General features: G+C 39.9%; 1 protein-coding gene across 1 annotated transcript; it reads left to right on the top strand.

Moving 5' to 3' along the window:
* The first annotated feature begins 9,982 nt into the window (after nt 1-9,982).
* Nucleotides 9,983-12,019, top strand: LOC147610595 (UDP-glycosyltransferase 85A7-like). The gene is made up of 2 exons (XM_086786310.1): nt 9,983-10,703; nt 10,922-12,019. Exons 1-2 carry the CDS (start codon nt 10,145-10,147, stop codon nt 11,890-11,892), a joined length of 1,530 nt encoding a protein of 509 aa, XP_086642436.1. The 5' UTR covers nt 9,983-10,144; the 3' UTR covers nt 11,893-12,019.
* Nucleotides 12,020-16,624: the final 4,605 nt, after the last annotated feature.

The raw sequence follows: 16,624 nt of genomic DNA, 5'->3' as shown, positions 1-16,624 counted from the left end.
TTATTTATTTACTTTGTTTTTTAATCTTGATTTAGAGGTGGTTCACCTTCTTCTTGCCTTTCTTTCCACATTTTGAGTTTTGTCTAGCCGGCTAGAGTCCTAGAACACTCCTGTGCACATCTTACATCAATTAAAATATAAAAACTTAGACACTTCATTTATTTACCAAATTCTCACATGGAGACTCCTTTATTTTAGTTATACCCAAGTCATAGGTCTTATTGCAACAACAACAAGTCATAGGTCAAATTCTCACATGGAAACTTCTTTATTTCAGTTGTACCCAAGTCACATGGAAACTTCTTTATTTCAGTTATACTGAAGTCACACGGAGATTTCTTTATTCCACTTGTACCCAAGTCATAGGTCCTATTTTAACAATTATTTGAGGCTTTACAAACCATGGAACCTCACGATTCACTATGGCTTGTCAAAAACCTCTAAGCTTATATGGTTTGCAACAATTAGATTTAGCTTTCTCACCACCCTTCCTTGAGTCTATTAATAGGATTAAACAATAAAATATTTTGATAAGGCTTGGTATTATTGTTTTGATGAAATATATTTGGAAAAAAATACAGAGATGATGATATTATATTAACTTCAATGGAAGGTTGATTACTAAATTACAAGCTAGTGCATGAGTAAGACTAAGAGTCCATAGTTCCATAAATGCCAATAAACAAAGAAAATGGGAATGAAAAAAAAGTATTGTGATATAGGAGTTGACTTATCACTATAAGAAGCCTTGAATAATGGTCGTGGGGGCCTTTTGTATCTTATACTTCTAGGAGTTTGGTGGCCTTTTATTTAACTACTCACAAAGTTAGGTTCTTTGCTATCCACAATTATGTACCTTGAAGGGTTCGATATTGACAAAGATAATGTAGCCTATTTTCTCTCATGCCAAGCTCAAGGACACCATGGTCACCATGGCTATGTACAATCTTTATTAGTGCCTCGAATGCATCTATGTTTCATGTCCACATTGGTGTTAGTGTCTTTAGCTCCTTACCGTCCTCCTTGAAGTCTTGAATAGCCCTTCTTTCTCCACTTCAACACGTAGTACCTAAAACATTCAAAGATAGCTAAATTTCCCTAAGTTGTTCCTTTTGTGTGTGTGTGTGTGTGTGTGTGTGTGTGAGAGAGAGAGAGAGAGAGAGAGAGAGAGAGAGAGAAATTTATAAGAAAAGCAACCATAGACACACATAATTTCTTTTTAAGTTACACATTTGGTTGTTATATTCATTCTTTTCAAGTTTTATCATTGGTTATTGAAGGGATGGACCTTAAAAAAATATCTTTACGTATTCATTCTTTTCTAGTTTTACCTTTGGTTATTGAAGGGATGGACCTTTAAAAAAATTGTTATCTATGTGTTCATTTTGTACTCTCGAAAAACTCATATGAAGGAATGATATTTTGAAGATTCTTATGAATATACCTTTGTTATGTATCTTTCAAAATGAAGTCCCCCACCAATCAACAATTCGATAATTTCTTCATTCTTTTGAAATGCTTTCACTAACACAAATTGGAATCAACTATGGCAATTCTTAAACCAATCATTAGTTTGTACTTTTTATGAGATTTTTACTAAGAATTTTACAAGAGTTAGAAATCATCACTTGTGATAAAATCACCCAAAAAAAGCAATCTCTACCTTGTCATTCTTAATGTATTCAATGAAGACAAGCTCCTAGATAGACATAATGTTGAAATTTTCCTATATTATTTGAGACTTTTAGGTAACAACAGGGTCTTCCTTTTTTAAAGGCGAGCGAATAAAGTCTATCACATACTTAATGCTATGCCCATCATGTGGTCAAAGATGACTTGATAACGTAGACAAGGTGTTCGCACACTCAACGATATGGCAAGTGGATGCTTGAAGGATAAAAAGGCTACATGATGATGTTATTTATGAATTCCCACAATTGATGTTATGGGCAAGCTGAATCATTGTTGGACAAGAATGTTGGCCTCATCTCCTAGACTATTGCATTGAGTGGGCTTTTGGGCAAGTGTGTGCTTGAAAAGTCTTGACCCACCCTTCTCTACCAAATGCAATTGAGCCAAACCCCCTCTCTCCCTCACCTCCTCTTCCTCTCTCTCATGTCCTCCTATTCTTTTCTTTTTTCAAGCCACATCCTATGTCCCCCCCCCTCCCCCTCTTCTTCAAATTCTCTTTTTTTCATAAATCCCCTCCACACGCTATTCAATCTCTCTTTCTCTCTCTCTCCACCAACAAACATGAATAAGGGTTTCAACTCACTGAAAGTGAAATAAGGCATCCTTATCAACTTTATTCAACGTCTCTACAGGGACAACACATGCAACGTCACTACTACTTGACTATAGGGCCTAGGCTATTATCATCCTTGACCCCTTCTAAGCATACGTAAAATTTCAAAGGTTTCTGTGATAAATTTAAGATTTTTGAGCTATTATATATTAACTTATGTTTTGCAAGTCCATTGTATAGTTTGAAGTTTTCTCTTAACATTGCCACAAGAATGTCATCGATCTCCTTACCTCAAAGAGGATAGTTGATGCACTATTCGATTTTGTGATAACAAGTGTCATTAATTTATTTTGGATGCCACTCATGTATATATTATTTGGGACATGTGAAAGCTCCCTTGTAGATATCTAATTTTTCAAGATATGTACACTTTTATTTAGTTTAGATTCACATCTATTTTTGAACTAGTTTAGCGGCCATTTTAGATGGACGTGGTAGATGATGTGGCTAGAAAATGCCACGTCATATTGCCACCTCACGTGGCTGGACGACATCAACAGAGGTAGTGTCCCACTCGTCGTCGTGGAAGTCTTCGTACTCGGTGCTTTCATCGTAGTTGGGCTCGTAGCACAACAAAGAAGTGGGGACGCACTTTTGCACATGGTGGAGGAGGTCGACCATGTCCTGGGTGGCCGAGAAGGGTGCCCAACCCGTGTACACAGTGACGCAAGACATCCTGAACAGGCTGAGCAGGGCCAAGAGGGTGCTTACAATTTGCTCCGGGCTGGCCGACATGCACGCAATGGGCGCCAGCAGCTCCGCAACCCCCTTCTTCGCCCTCCTTTTTAGACTTGACGGTTGACGACAGACAACGGTACATTGACGGGACAACAGACGATGGGCGCCATACCAACCTTCGGCAATATGATGTGGCAGTTAACTGCCATGTCACATGCCTTGGTTGCACTCGCGAAAATGGAATTTGTCTACAATTGCAAGGTCATCCATCATATCACTTCCATCTGCAATCGCAATATCATCTACATTAGCACGCGTTCTACAAACATTCGTGCAATCCGCTACAAGAAGGTGAGTCTCTATCCATAATTGATTAAAGCGCAATGTCTCAAATCTCCCTCCCCCTCTCCTTAATGAGAGAAGGTTTATGTAATGAGAGGTCCACAACTCTGATTATGATGCAAGTCAAGCTCTAATACCAATTGTGGCATCCCCATGACCGTCCTGCATCAAGAGCTCACACAAAAACATGCATAAAGCACAAGAGGAAAGCATTAGGCACGCTCATCTCCCAACCAAAGGCTCACTACAATGAACCACCCCCAAGTTTGGGAGGGAGACGTGCATGAAACATATTTTTTTGTCCATTGGTAAAGAGTAAACTTTGGAGGAATAGGGACCAATAAATTGAAAGAGCTATGGCCTTTTTTAGTCTAGGAAGGTTCACAAAAAATAACTTTTACATTAGCTTGATTGTCAAAAAGTTTAAACATTGTAATTCTCCACTAAGATTTTTTACATTAGCTTGAACTCTCTACCCTATAGTGGAGGCATCAAGAGCGCATGATCTAGTTCTACAACACACTTTATATGTACCATGTGGTGCTACTCGGCAAATTTCTTACTATCCACCACCACCTAGAGCTACCAATATAGCCAAGCAATTTGTGTATTATCCACCACCACCTAGAGTAGAGATGACAATGGCAATGATGCCATATCCTTATGGTATACAGCATCATAACATAACCAACCCATATCAGTATTCGAATTGGAGGGGGGGACCTCCACAACCCAACACAAGCCCGCAAGATCATGCAACTTCAAGAAGTGTTGGTCCTCACATGGAATACGAGTCATGGAGACGACCATGCCATTGGTTACCAAGAACACTTAATGATGTTTTCTTTGGATTTTGTATTCAATGTGTCATGTATGGAAGCAACTTTTATTAGTCTCGCAAAAGTGTGAAACGTGTTGGTGTATACATGTGTCAATAACCCGAGAGAGAGAGAGAGAGAGAGAGAGAGAGAGAGAGAGAGAGATGTTAGAGGTACCTATGTGTTACGGAACACTTGTTGGTGTTTTCCATGAATTTTGTATTCAATGTCCCATGTATGGAAGCAACTTTTATCAATATCTCGCAAAAGTGTGAAATGTGTTGGTGTGTATATGTGTCAATACCCGAGAGAGAGAGAGAGAGAGAGAGAGAGAGAGAGAGAGTGTGAAAGAGAGTAATGCTAGAGGTACCTATGTGTGACGATTTCAATTTCTCGCCAGTTTCCCAAACTGTTCGCCCATAATTGCTCACCAAAAAAAGCACCCATGTTGCTTTGGTAAAATAGTTTCTATAACACCCTGGGCACCTCCTGTGCTGATACCTCTACTGCCATGGCATACGCTACTCAAGGACATTACATACTAACAAGAATGGTGCGCCTGGCAATCATTTGCCATGCAAAACCATGTTGTATTTGCCATTATGATCTCGCCATGCTTTACTACTCTCATCACCAGGTAGGTTCATGTTGATTGTGTACAATCTATGGCACCACAATTCGGGAAGCCACACAATGCTTGAAAACCATCATTAATCTCTTGAAGTACAGGCAAGATGACCTCATACATGGTGTTATCCTCTTCCATAAATGTTGTTGAGGTAGAGTCATTTGTTGAGCATTTCCCAGGCATGAAGCACTATAATAAAGAAGGCAAGCATGTTGTTGAATATTGCTTGGGCTTGTATAGGATCCATGTCCTTGATGATCAAAAGTATGTAGAAAGGAATAGATATGATGGGTCCTTGATGATCAAAAGTATGCAGAAAGGAATGGATATGAGAGACCTACCAAATCTCGAGGAAAATATGATGACATTTCTCTAGACGTTGCACGTTAAAGCAAGCTATGAGATGTTAAAAGAAAAACATAGAATTGATAGTTTGTAGCAAGTTGTGGTGACGGCAAGGTATGCAAGCTGTGGGCACCTATGTTGAGAGTTCAATAGGCACATAATTGCTTGATGGAACCTATGATGGAAGTTCTCTGTAATCTAATGTATGAAATTCTAGACCTAATTTGCAGGCACCACACATGCTGTTGGTGCGATGCTCCTCTTAGACAGCGATCTGCGCCAAGAAAACAACACGACTGCCACATAAGTGAAGGGTGCATCAATAGCACACCCCACCCCACCCCACCCCACTCCCCCTGCAACACCGATAACCCCACCCCCCTTCAATCCCTCTCTCCACTTCACCCAGGCCCCTCTGCCTCTTCACCCCCACCACCCCGCGAGGCCACCAATTATGAAAAACTAGAGGTGGAGGATAACATTAATGCTGCCTGGGCCAACCTCACTTTTGACAAACACCCTCAGCCCCCTGACACCCATCTCCACGTTACGCCCACCTCTTCAACCGCCACCACACCTTCCCCAGTTGGAAGGCACACCCCCGCATCCACCAAGGCCTCAACAACAATATGGAGAATCACTTCCACCGGCTCCTCCGAGGCCCTCGCCCCTCATCCCTCGCGGATGACGCCCTCGTTGTTTCTTCCTACCTATTTGCCCACCATCACCTTCCCCTTTGCATAAAAACCAACCAAACCTTGACATCTTGTAAGGGAATAGAGAAAAGGCAACAGACTCATATAAATGTAATTGCACCTTTTGGAATATCAACATTTATATATATCTTAGAAATTCTATTCTTTCACACTAAGGGAATATAGAAAAGGCGACGGGCTCAATTGAACCTTTTAGAATATCAACATTTATATGTGTCTTAGAGATTCTATTCCTTCAACACGTGTCCACATTGAGCCAAGCTCATTTATATAGTATAGAAGAATCATTGGTGGCCATGAAATCACGTGGACAAGAGAGATGCTTGCCATCTTTCTTATGGATTTGTTTACGCACTAACTCCCAAGTACATAATGCGCCATTACCTCCCAATAATTTTTTCCCACTTGTGATTGGTTAAAATTAATCATGTTCCTTATTTACTCACTATGTGCAGCTTGACTAGGAATAAATTCACACCATAGCAGTACTAAAGCTCCTCCTTGTTATCGACTGTCACCTACCCAACTGCCTTTTGTCTACTCTCTTGACTCTCTATTTCACAAGATACGCTAGTGGAAGCTGGCCAGCTTCTAATGGTCAAAGTTATCAGAACAAAAAATAGAGAGAGTTTCTATAGCTATAGGGATCAAACCTATTGTTGGATCGCTGAAGGAGATTACTTTCCAACACAATCAACATGGAGTGAAGAAAGCTTGCTACTTCATTCATGCATTACTTAGTCTGGATGATTTTTTATATATCTCATTTTATAAACATGCTCGACCGCCTACGCAAGATATTCTGCCTACACAACAAGACACACCGTTGCTCATTTACGCAAGGTTTTTGAGAGCTTTTCTCTCCACACTCCCATCAAGTGTGCCTTGATTGTGTACGAAAAGGTGTCTTGCTAACTCTCGACTTTCGTTGCTCGTCTACAACTTATCTTCCCTTGCACCTACACAAGGGTGCAAGGGTGCCTACAGCAAGTCGGTCAACACAAAGCCTACACGAGAGTTGCCCAACTGTTGGTACATCTCGCTCCAATATGATGTCAAAAAACTCTCAAGCATCTGCAAAGTGATGTTTCCCCACTTTTTAAGTTATAAGGGATAGCTTTATGGTGATGATCCTTTTTGGCATCTTGGTAGAAAACAAAGATCAAATTAAATAATTATTATGATAACCGGAATCAAATACTCTTTGTCTTAGCATAAAAAAATTTCCTCTTATATATATTTGCCTCTTTAGAAGCTGCTATTTGTGTAATAATCAAAGAATTAAGCATTGTAAAAACATAGCTATTTTATAGATGATTTAAGTACAATTTCAAGGTAGTGCTTTGATTTACTTTTAGTTATTTAAAATTTAAGTAAATTTTAGACTTTTGTGAGAATCAAATTGTAAATCTATGTCCAATACTCAAAAAAGATATATATTTTCAATATTTGGAAGGGAATCTTTTGAGGTAGTCTAGGTCAATTACCTATTTTACTCATAAATGTGTTATACCCTAAACCCTAAACCCTAAACCTTAGTCTACTACCCAATTAGAAGTTTAGGAAAAAAAAGGTAAGAGATTTTATTTCTGGACAAAAAGTAATTACAGTCAAGCATATGCACTGCTCGTTTATTACAAAAGTTAAACATCTCCACTGATTTCTCTCAAGAACTCTACAGCTTTTTCTTCAGAGGAGTTTATGTACGGCTTATCAGGATCCACATCAGGCAGGCTTTCTTCAACGAGGATTCGATTCTCGCGGTCATCTTTTGGAACTTCATCATTTTCCTTGTCAAATAGAGGCTCCTCATTCTCTCCTTCTTCGGGATTATCTTCGGCTCGTGGAAGGAAGTATCGGTGGATTCACCCTCAATGTAATGATCTCGAAAGAAAACTTTCCTTATGTCCGAGATGTCAGCAAACGCCGGTGTCTTCAGACATTTCCACACATGGCACGGACTCTACTTGAGTCCATGCATTACCGGCTTTTGGAAATATCCATTGTGCACTGGGAAAGTACTTACCACTCCTCATCATATTTAGAAGAGTGATTCCAAGTGTTACAATCCATTTGTTTAATATATAATTTTCCATATACACAAAAGCCCTCTCAAATACATTCACCGGGGTTAAGACACACTCGATTCTTCAGATCACCTTGACCAAACCGTGCATACAAAGTTCTACCTCTAGACATCTCCTTTGCGGAAACGTTATGAGCATCAAAGCGAAAGTGGGGTTTATGCATAGCCTTCAGACAGTACCCTAGCATATCCTCAAAAGTATGCATTTTAATCTAACGTAATGCACGACGCATGACAATACCCCTCTAGTGGTTTGTTAATGTTCCACATTAAATATTGCTTTACAATTTTTGCCAATTGAAATAATCAGTGTAGAGAACAGGCAACCATTTGAAAATGGAGGTGGTGAAGAGTTCCACCAAGAACACATTTTGAGTGCACTCATGGCAGACAAACTCAACAAGGTAATCCCACAAAGAGATATTGGCATAATCATTCCTAATGCCAATTGTGATCTAGAAACCTCGAGCATCTTCAAGTTGTTACGGGTTAGAAACTGCAGACATGCAGGAGCGACATTGCTTGGACGCCCAGGACATGAAACATACATATTACTGGTGTCCTTCCTCTTTGTCGTAGCACAAGACATCTCAGAGCTACCTGCGACAATAAATAATATACCACATGTCACATATATAAAACATCATATATTTTACATACATGACAAATGAGCTTTTCGTTCAACGGCTTTCAAATTCTCCAAACCGATCGGCCCTTCCGATGGAGTGACGATTCCAAGAGAAAACATTCTCCTTGTTCGATTTAGACAGCCGGCTACTACAAATAGACGCTTGTGCATGACATCTATGAGGTGACACGGCTAAGGGAGGTAGGCTAGCCTGCCCCACCGAAGGACATATAGAGACTGCTTTAGTTCTTCTGCGAGTACACTCAGCCATGCTTAAAAGCATATGAAACCTAAACATCACGACTCTCATATAAATCATTTTGAGAAACACACTTGCCAACCATAGCAACAGAAGAGGATGATGGGAACGACAACACGTAAAGAAGCCAACCATAGCAATAGTTGACATGGCCCACAGGGCAACATGCATGGGAGACAAACGCATGACCTCCATGAAAACCTGCAGAACATTCCAGGCGGCAACAATGTGCATACGCGAGAGGAACTGACAACTTTCAAAGCCATGCAAATTTGCAGGGAATAGAAACACACCCAAACCAATCAGATGGGCGAATCAGATGTCACATGGATGATGTAGATGATGGCGACCACCAGGGAGGAGCCTCCACGGCTGGAGCGCCAGCTCCCAGTACTACCAAACAATAGCAGAAAATGAAAGAAGCACTACCACTCACCGCTCCAAGGTACCCGAAACAAACGCAAAACCTCCAAAGGCATGCAAACATGCACGTACGAACGAATCAGATGTCGCATGCATGAGGTCGACCATGGCGGCCACCACGGAGGAGCCTCCACGGCCGGAGCACCAGATCCCAACATGGGAAAATAGCAGAAAATGACGTTGAAGAAGGACCACCACACTCACCCGCCCAAGGAGAACCACTCCCCGCCCCACTTTCTAAATTAAAGTCCCACATGAGTCCCCACTTTCTAAGAAATGTGGCCAATGCGTCCAAATCCACGTAACTCCACCTAACTCTTACAAACTTAATCGAAAATTGTATAAAGAACCTTAATCGAACAAACTTTATCGGACATTGTATTGGATTAATGAATGAAAAAAAACATTTTGCACACATATTTTGCAAACTTTTGGACCGTAAACAAACCTTGAAGATTTTTCCCTTTCTTCCTAAGTTAATTTATCGCACGCACAAAAATCGTATGTATGGTGTGGGTCGACCAATTCAGGTCGATCCGGCTCGATCTTTTTTGACTTTGGAACTCTTGTGAAAATGAGAGAGAGAGAGAGAGACAAAGCGTAAGAACTATTCCCCGTGTTTCCCGATCGTGCACGCCTCTCTAAGAGACGTTGCGGTCAATGTTGCAGGTGCAGGGCCCCCCGGGCCCCTCTGCAACGTTGTAGATATATTCCGTCACCGGAACATCTAAGTGTGAAGACACGTTGATCTCCTCTTCGCCATAGCATTTAAGAGGTGTATATATGTATAAGTGAACATATTGTAGACGCACAACGCATTGTAGCCTCGTGACAGGAGATCGTTAAAGCCGCCGGTTGATCAATTTTCCCGGTTGATTGCGCCTAGCTTGATCTTCTCTTTTTGCTTGATATAGGAATGGCATCTGCTTATCCACCACCACTGCAAGTAGATTCTTCAATTCAACGTCCGCAGCAACCGCGTCCTCATGTGGTGATGATGCCTTACCCTCTGCAAGGCCATATCACTCCTTTGATGCAGCTCTCGAAGCTGCTGGCCGCAAGGGGCTTTCTCATCACCTTTGTGACGAGCGAGTTCAACGTGAAACGCATGCTGCAAGCCAATCAGGAGCAGAGGATCGGTGAACTTGGCTTGGATATACGCCTGGTGGGGATCTCGGACGGCCTCCCGGACAATCATGATAGGAATCCCCTCTCTTTTGATTTTGCCATGTCGTTGGAAACCTTGCACATTTCTTTCGACGAGGTCGTGGAGAGGATGTTGGTCCGGGACGTCGAGCAGCCCATCACCTGCATGGTGTCCGATTCCTTCTTAGTGTGGACGCAAGAGGTGGCCAACAAATGGGAAATCCCGAGGGTCTCCTTCTGGCCCAACTCCATGGCCGCGTTCGCCTGCAGCTTGAGTGTGAAGAAGATCATGGAAGCTACACCGAATCTGGATCCCTTCAAAGCTCAAGGTAATTAATTTCAGGGCTTAAAGCTTTCTTCCTTGCTTGCTTCTGATTAGTGCTTATTTCAATCTCATCATAGCAAGCTTCTCCAACTGTCAATTAATTAAGTAGCCAGTGCAGTTTCCTCTATGGGCATTGGGTATTCTCATAAGCTCATTCTAAGAATAACAATACTCCAGAAAGCCTCCAAAAGTCAGCTGATATTGTTTGTGCCTTAATTGCAGTCTACCAGGATCATCAAGAAGCTGACCACAGCTCCGGCTGTAAGCTACTCCATTGCATACCTGGAATACCAGAGATCCGCACGTGCGAGCTGCCTTTTTATACTCTGGCCGGCCACGACAGCGAAGAGTGGATGCGTGCCCACGTGGAGAGGCAAATGGCCTGCCTGGACCAAGCCCTGTGCATTATCGGGAACTCCTTTCCTGATCTGGAAAGCGGAGTATGGCAGGAACTCCAAGCGCAGCTTCCCAGGATGCTTACACTTGGTCCGCTGCTTCCGTCTGCTTTTCTAGGCGGTGCGAATGGACTCACGGACGGAGGAACGGGCGCCAGCTTGTGCGACGAAGAAGAGTGCATGCAATGGCTGGACACGCAAAGAGCAGGCTCTGTTCTCTACATATCCCTGGGTAGTATTGCAACACTGGAACCGGACGATATGCAAGAGATCGGCCTTGGGCTTGTCGCTAGCAACCAACCATTTCTGTGGGTTCTTCGAGCAGCTAATGCTGCGCATGACCCTCGGAAACCGGTCCCTCACCAACTGCCCGAGGAGCTGCAGAAAAAGCTTGCGCTCGAACAAGGCAAGATCATCCAGTGGGCGCCCCAGTTGCGTGTGCTTTCACACAAGGCTGTGGGCGGATTCCTCACTCACTGTGGGTGGAATTCTACGCTGGAGAGCGTGAGCATGGGTGTTCCCATGATCGGCTGGCCGCAGATGATGGACCAAATCACCAACTGCTGGTTTATGGTGGAGCAGCTGAAGGTCGGCGTGAAGCTGGAGAAGAGGGCGGACCGGGCGCGCGTGGAGAGCGCCGTCCGGAGGCTGATGCAAGAGCCAGAGGGGCACCACATGAGAACGCGTGCCTCCAAGCTCAACGACGCTGCACGATCTGCTTTCACCGGCTCCCTCCCGTCAAACTTGCAGTTGCTCGTAGATACGATTCTGATGTCCTCAATCAAACGTCAAAAATAGCATGCACGAGTGATGCGAGCAACATTTCTACTATGGTTATTTATGTTCCCGTGTTGGCAGCCAAAAACTTTTTTCTTAATTAATTAATTAAATATGAACGGCAAGCGCTTGGTTAAATATGAACGCCAAGTAGTTGAATAGAAGGTTTTTTTGTGTGTGTATACATATATCTATGTATATATATACACACACATGTATATATATATATATATATATATATATATATCTATATATATATATATATATATATACACACACATATATATATACATATATACACACACACACACATATATATATATATACATATACATATATATATATATATAATACACATAATATCTCAATTAAGTAGCAAGTAAAACTAGAACCTATTAAAGAAAAGGTGAAAAATAAAGTCAATTTCATTCATATGTCAAGTGTTCATATGTCAAGGGCTGGTAAGGTTTTGCGCGTTGTATCGAATTAAACCACATAAGAAGGGTAAGCCAAAACTCAGCCAAAATTATACCCTACTTACTAGAAGGGTAAGATTAGTTTTACTCTTCAATTAAAAGTAGGGGTAACCCTTCAAAACTAAGGGATGTTATAAACTTTAGGTGCAAAACATTGAGAATTTGTGTCAACCAAAGGTGGTTTTGTCAAATGTGTGGGTCATTATGGGGCTATAATTGGGGGATTGTCAGTCAATGGTGGTTTTGTCAAATGTGTGGGTCATTATGGGTCTATAATTGGGGGATTGTGAGTCAAACGTGGTTTTGTCTAATGTGTGGGTGGATTGCATGGTTTTGTCAATTATGAGGGTTGTAAATGGATGAGTTCATTTAAATATTTTATATTTCTAAAGAATTTCGATCTCGTATTCAATATTATTGCAAGTTCTTTATTTGTAAATAATGGGCCAAAAATGGTTTATCTTTTGGGAAAAAGATATTGGGTGATAAAAATGGATAAAATTTACACATGAAGATTCAATCGTTCTCAATATTTAACCTATGATACTATAAATTTATATTAACATAAAAATCATTTTACAACATTTTCATGTATTTTGAGGATCTATTTGTTCTTAACAAAAGCTATTAATTAGATTTCTTACATAGAGTGCTAATGAATTAGATTTTCATGTAGTTTGAGGATGTATTTCTTCTTTAAAAAATCTATTAATTAGATTTCTCTTTTCTTACATATAGTGCTAATTTAATCATAATTTAATTTTATACAATCCCGAAATCCACATCATGAGAAAAAGTAAAGATTGAAATCCACATCATGAGAAAAAGTAAAGATTGAAAGTCCATAATTCTTATGAACTTGCTGATGAAATAGAATTTTGATTACATTAGTGTCAAAACAAAATCATAATAATATTAATCATATGCAATTTTCAAAGAAAATTTACTTCCGGATAAGCCATGGCCAAAGTCGATGATCATCCTTACTTGGGGTACGCCATGTGGCTCACATGGCCAAAGTTAATGAGATATTCATCCTTCATCACTTCCATCTTTAACTTGGCCTTCCTCCATGGATTTGTCAAATTTCACATCATTAACCTTGAATTCTTTATTGACAAAAATATCATTTGTTACTATATGTTTTTATAGCTCGTACATTGACACTTTGGCGGAGTTGTAAAGCACTGATGTGTATTTGTGGTTTGCAAGCTATTGTTTTTTTAGCAACTCCAGCTACACTGATGTTACCTTGAATGAGTTATTGAAGGGGAGTATAAATTCCATGTTTCACTTGTGTTTGAATACGTTGCTTCGAGTTTTGGTCCAAAATGATTGTAATCATGTGAAATGTGTGTGAAGATCTAGTCTAGGCTCTCAAGTTTTCCATGGATGAGTAAGGAAATGTCTCTTACCTCAGTGTGTGTATCATGTCTCTCACCAAACGGGTAAAGTGTCCTCAGTTGGTGAAGGTAGATAATGTTTTGGGAGAGGTTGAATCTAGAGTCAACTTACCTAGTCTACTCAAGCCATGTTGTGACTCGAAATATAGGGGCAAGCACACATCGATGTAAATGAAACTCATCACCAAAGTGGGGGTGTTAGAGCTTGTCGTTGATGGGGATGGTGTGTGAGGGTGAGCACATGAGCCTTGTGTAAGTTGCACATGTGTAAAGCTCTAGAAGGGCCTTGGAGTAGATATTATTTGTATGGTGTATCTAAAGGTTGATTTAAGTGGTCAATTATAAAATTAAGTGAAGGTAAAGCCAAGAAAGTAGTACATTCCAAGGGAATGAATGAGACATTCTAGGAGTGAATCATCATGTGATTGAGAGAATTAAGGGGAGGTGGAGATTCTCATGAAGATAATCGTGGATCTACATGCTCCCTAGAAGTCTAAAAATTGATGTGATCCCAAGCTCATTTTAGAGTGATTTGCAAAATGAGATTAGACTCTTGTTTCTGATGATCATGTGTCGAATTCATGTGGTTAGAGTTTATTATCTTTGTTTAAGCATGCCATTAATAATTTTATATGAAATGCCCTATCTCACATTATTATGACATATTAAGCTTTCAATCTTAGTGTCCTAGATCTTTGGCATCCAAGCAACTTAGGGCCTATCTTGCTACACATGCTCACCATAACTAGGGGATGACATGAAATTAGCTAGCACCACAATTGGCAGAGGAGCATAGAGGATAAATATTTTAATGTACGATGGATATACCCCATATTTAGGTCCGCGTGAGACACACATGGAATTTAAATGATAAATTCTTGGTAAGGATAAAGTATGAATGACTTTACACAAAGCCGTTTGGGGGGGAGTGTTGTGGAAGGTTGACATGGAACTGAATTAATATTGATTGCTTGGTGCACTTAAATATATTTCTTGAGATATCTTTTGGGACTCAAAATACTGTGCTTTACAAATATGTCGACTTCTTCAACAATAGCTTGCTTAAAAAGTAGCTAGGTTTAAAAATATATTTCTTGAGCACGCAAGCTAAACTACTTCAAAAATAGATGTGAGTCTAAAACCATATAAAAGCGTACATATCTTAAAAAATCAAAGATGCATAAGGGAGCTTTCACATGTCCCAAATAATATATACATTGCTAATAAATATTAATGGGGCCCAAAATAAATTAATGGCGCTTGTTGTCACGAAATTGAATATCATTTATCAACATTCAAAATCGGTCATCTCAAAATAATCGTGACCATCACCAGCTCATCTCCATTATCTAGTCCAATGATCTGCACTTGTATCAACTAAGCCAATCAATTAATAAATTAATTGATTAAAAATACAAACAATCGTACAAAGATTCATATCATCAAGATGATGCATTCAATAATCCCAGGCATGTACGGATTCACTCACGTACGCGCAAAGTAAGCTACGATGGCCCAGATTTAGAATGGTGCCCTAATCTAAATCTGTCTAGGAGAATTCATATATAAGTGAAGAACGTGGAAATATATTATATCCCATGGATTAATGCCAATCCATAATAGTGAAAAACAAGGGAATATATATTCCATGAATCAACTCCTCATAACATGTCCTGTGGGGTGACAAGCAATTGTTCTCAGTTGTCACAAAATTCTAAATAATCATCATGTACTAGTATCCTCGTAAGATTCAATCAAGGATGGATAGGCAATGAGGGCATGAGCAAGTAGCCACTAAGAATATTTGATGGGGTGTCCTTTATACTTGACCAAATATTGATGATAAACACTACATTTTCTTGTTGTTGTCTCCTCAACGTCTAAAATAATTTCTGGTTCTATTAGACGATCATCATTTACTGGATAGGATGGAAGAGGGCCTCTAAATGGTTTTAGTAGATTAATGTGAAAAGAGTTATGAATATGCCAATTAGAGGATAGGTCCACTTAAATGAATTACTATTTATCATGTCCTTTATTTTTTCTTTCATTTTTAGAAGTATTTGAGGTGAAATTTGCTTTTCAATAGGTTTTAGACATACCTGAATCATCAGAAATACTTTTATGTACAGAACTACCCTCTTTCTTGATAGAGAAGCCGTCGTCCTCATGATTAACTCATGCACAAACAAAGATGTCGAAGAAGCCCATAAGGTGTAAAAACTTGATGATGTGTTGCCCTTGAAACCCTTGATTGTGTTACCAAAAATTAACCTTGGATATAGCCTTTGAAATTTTCCCTATTTCTTGTGTCACGCAAAAGTTTTCTTGAGGTTTGGTAAAGTTTGGTTGTACCCTTATTGTAAGCTTTGAGGGTATACAATAGTAAAAGTTTTATGAGATTTTCGCCAAGAAGAAGGTTTGAAAGTTTGAGAACTTCTAAGTACTTAGACAACTTTAGAGCCTTTTAAGGCTTTTAAGTTTAATATATGTGTGTGTGTGTGTGTGTGTGTGTGTGTGTGTGTGTGTGTGTGTGGTAGAGAACTTATACTCATTATTAAAGCTTTTGGTTGTACCCTTATTGTAAGCTTTGATGGTATACAATAGTAAACGTTTTATGAGATTTTGGCCAAGGAGAAGGTTTGAAAATTTGAGAACCTTGGAGTAGACGAATTTAGAGCCTTTTAAGTTTAAGCTTTTAATATATATATATATATATATATATGGTAGAGAACTTATAAGCATTGTTAAAACTTTTAAGTAAAAGTGCCAAAGCTTTGAAGGTTTTAAAAGCTTTATGAGGTAAAGCTTTGAAGGTTTTTCATCCTACATTGAAAATATCAAAGCGTTTAAAGGTTATAGTTGGCAAAGCTT

This window comes from Cibotium barometz, chromosome 49 (genome assembly GCF_041138505.1).
Source record: "Cibotium barometz isolate CiBa-2024 chromosome 49, ASM4113850v1, whole genome shotgun sequence".
Lineage (NCBI taxonomy): Eukaryota > Viridiplantae > Streptophyta > Polypodiopsida > Cyatheales > Cibotiaceae > Cibotium > Cibotium barometz.
Note: the sequence above shows the minus strand (reverse complement) of the source record. Positions and strands in the feature narration are given on the sequence as shown.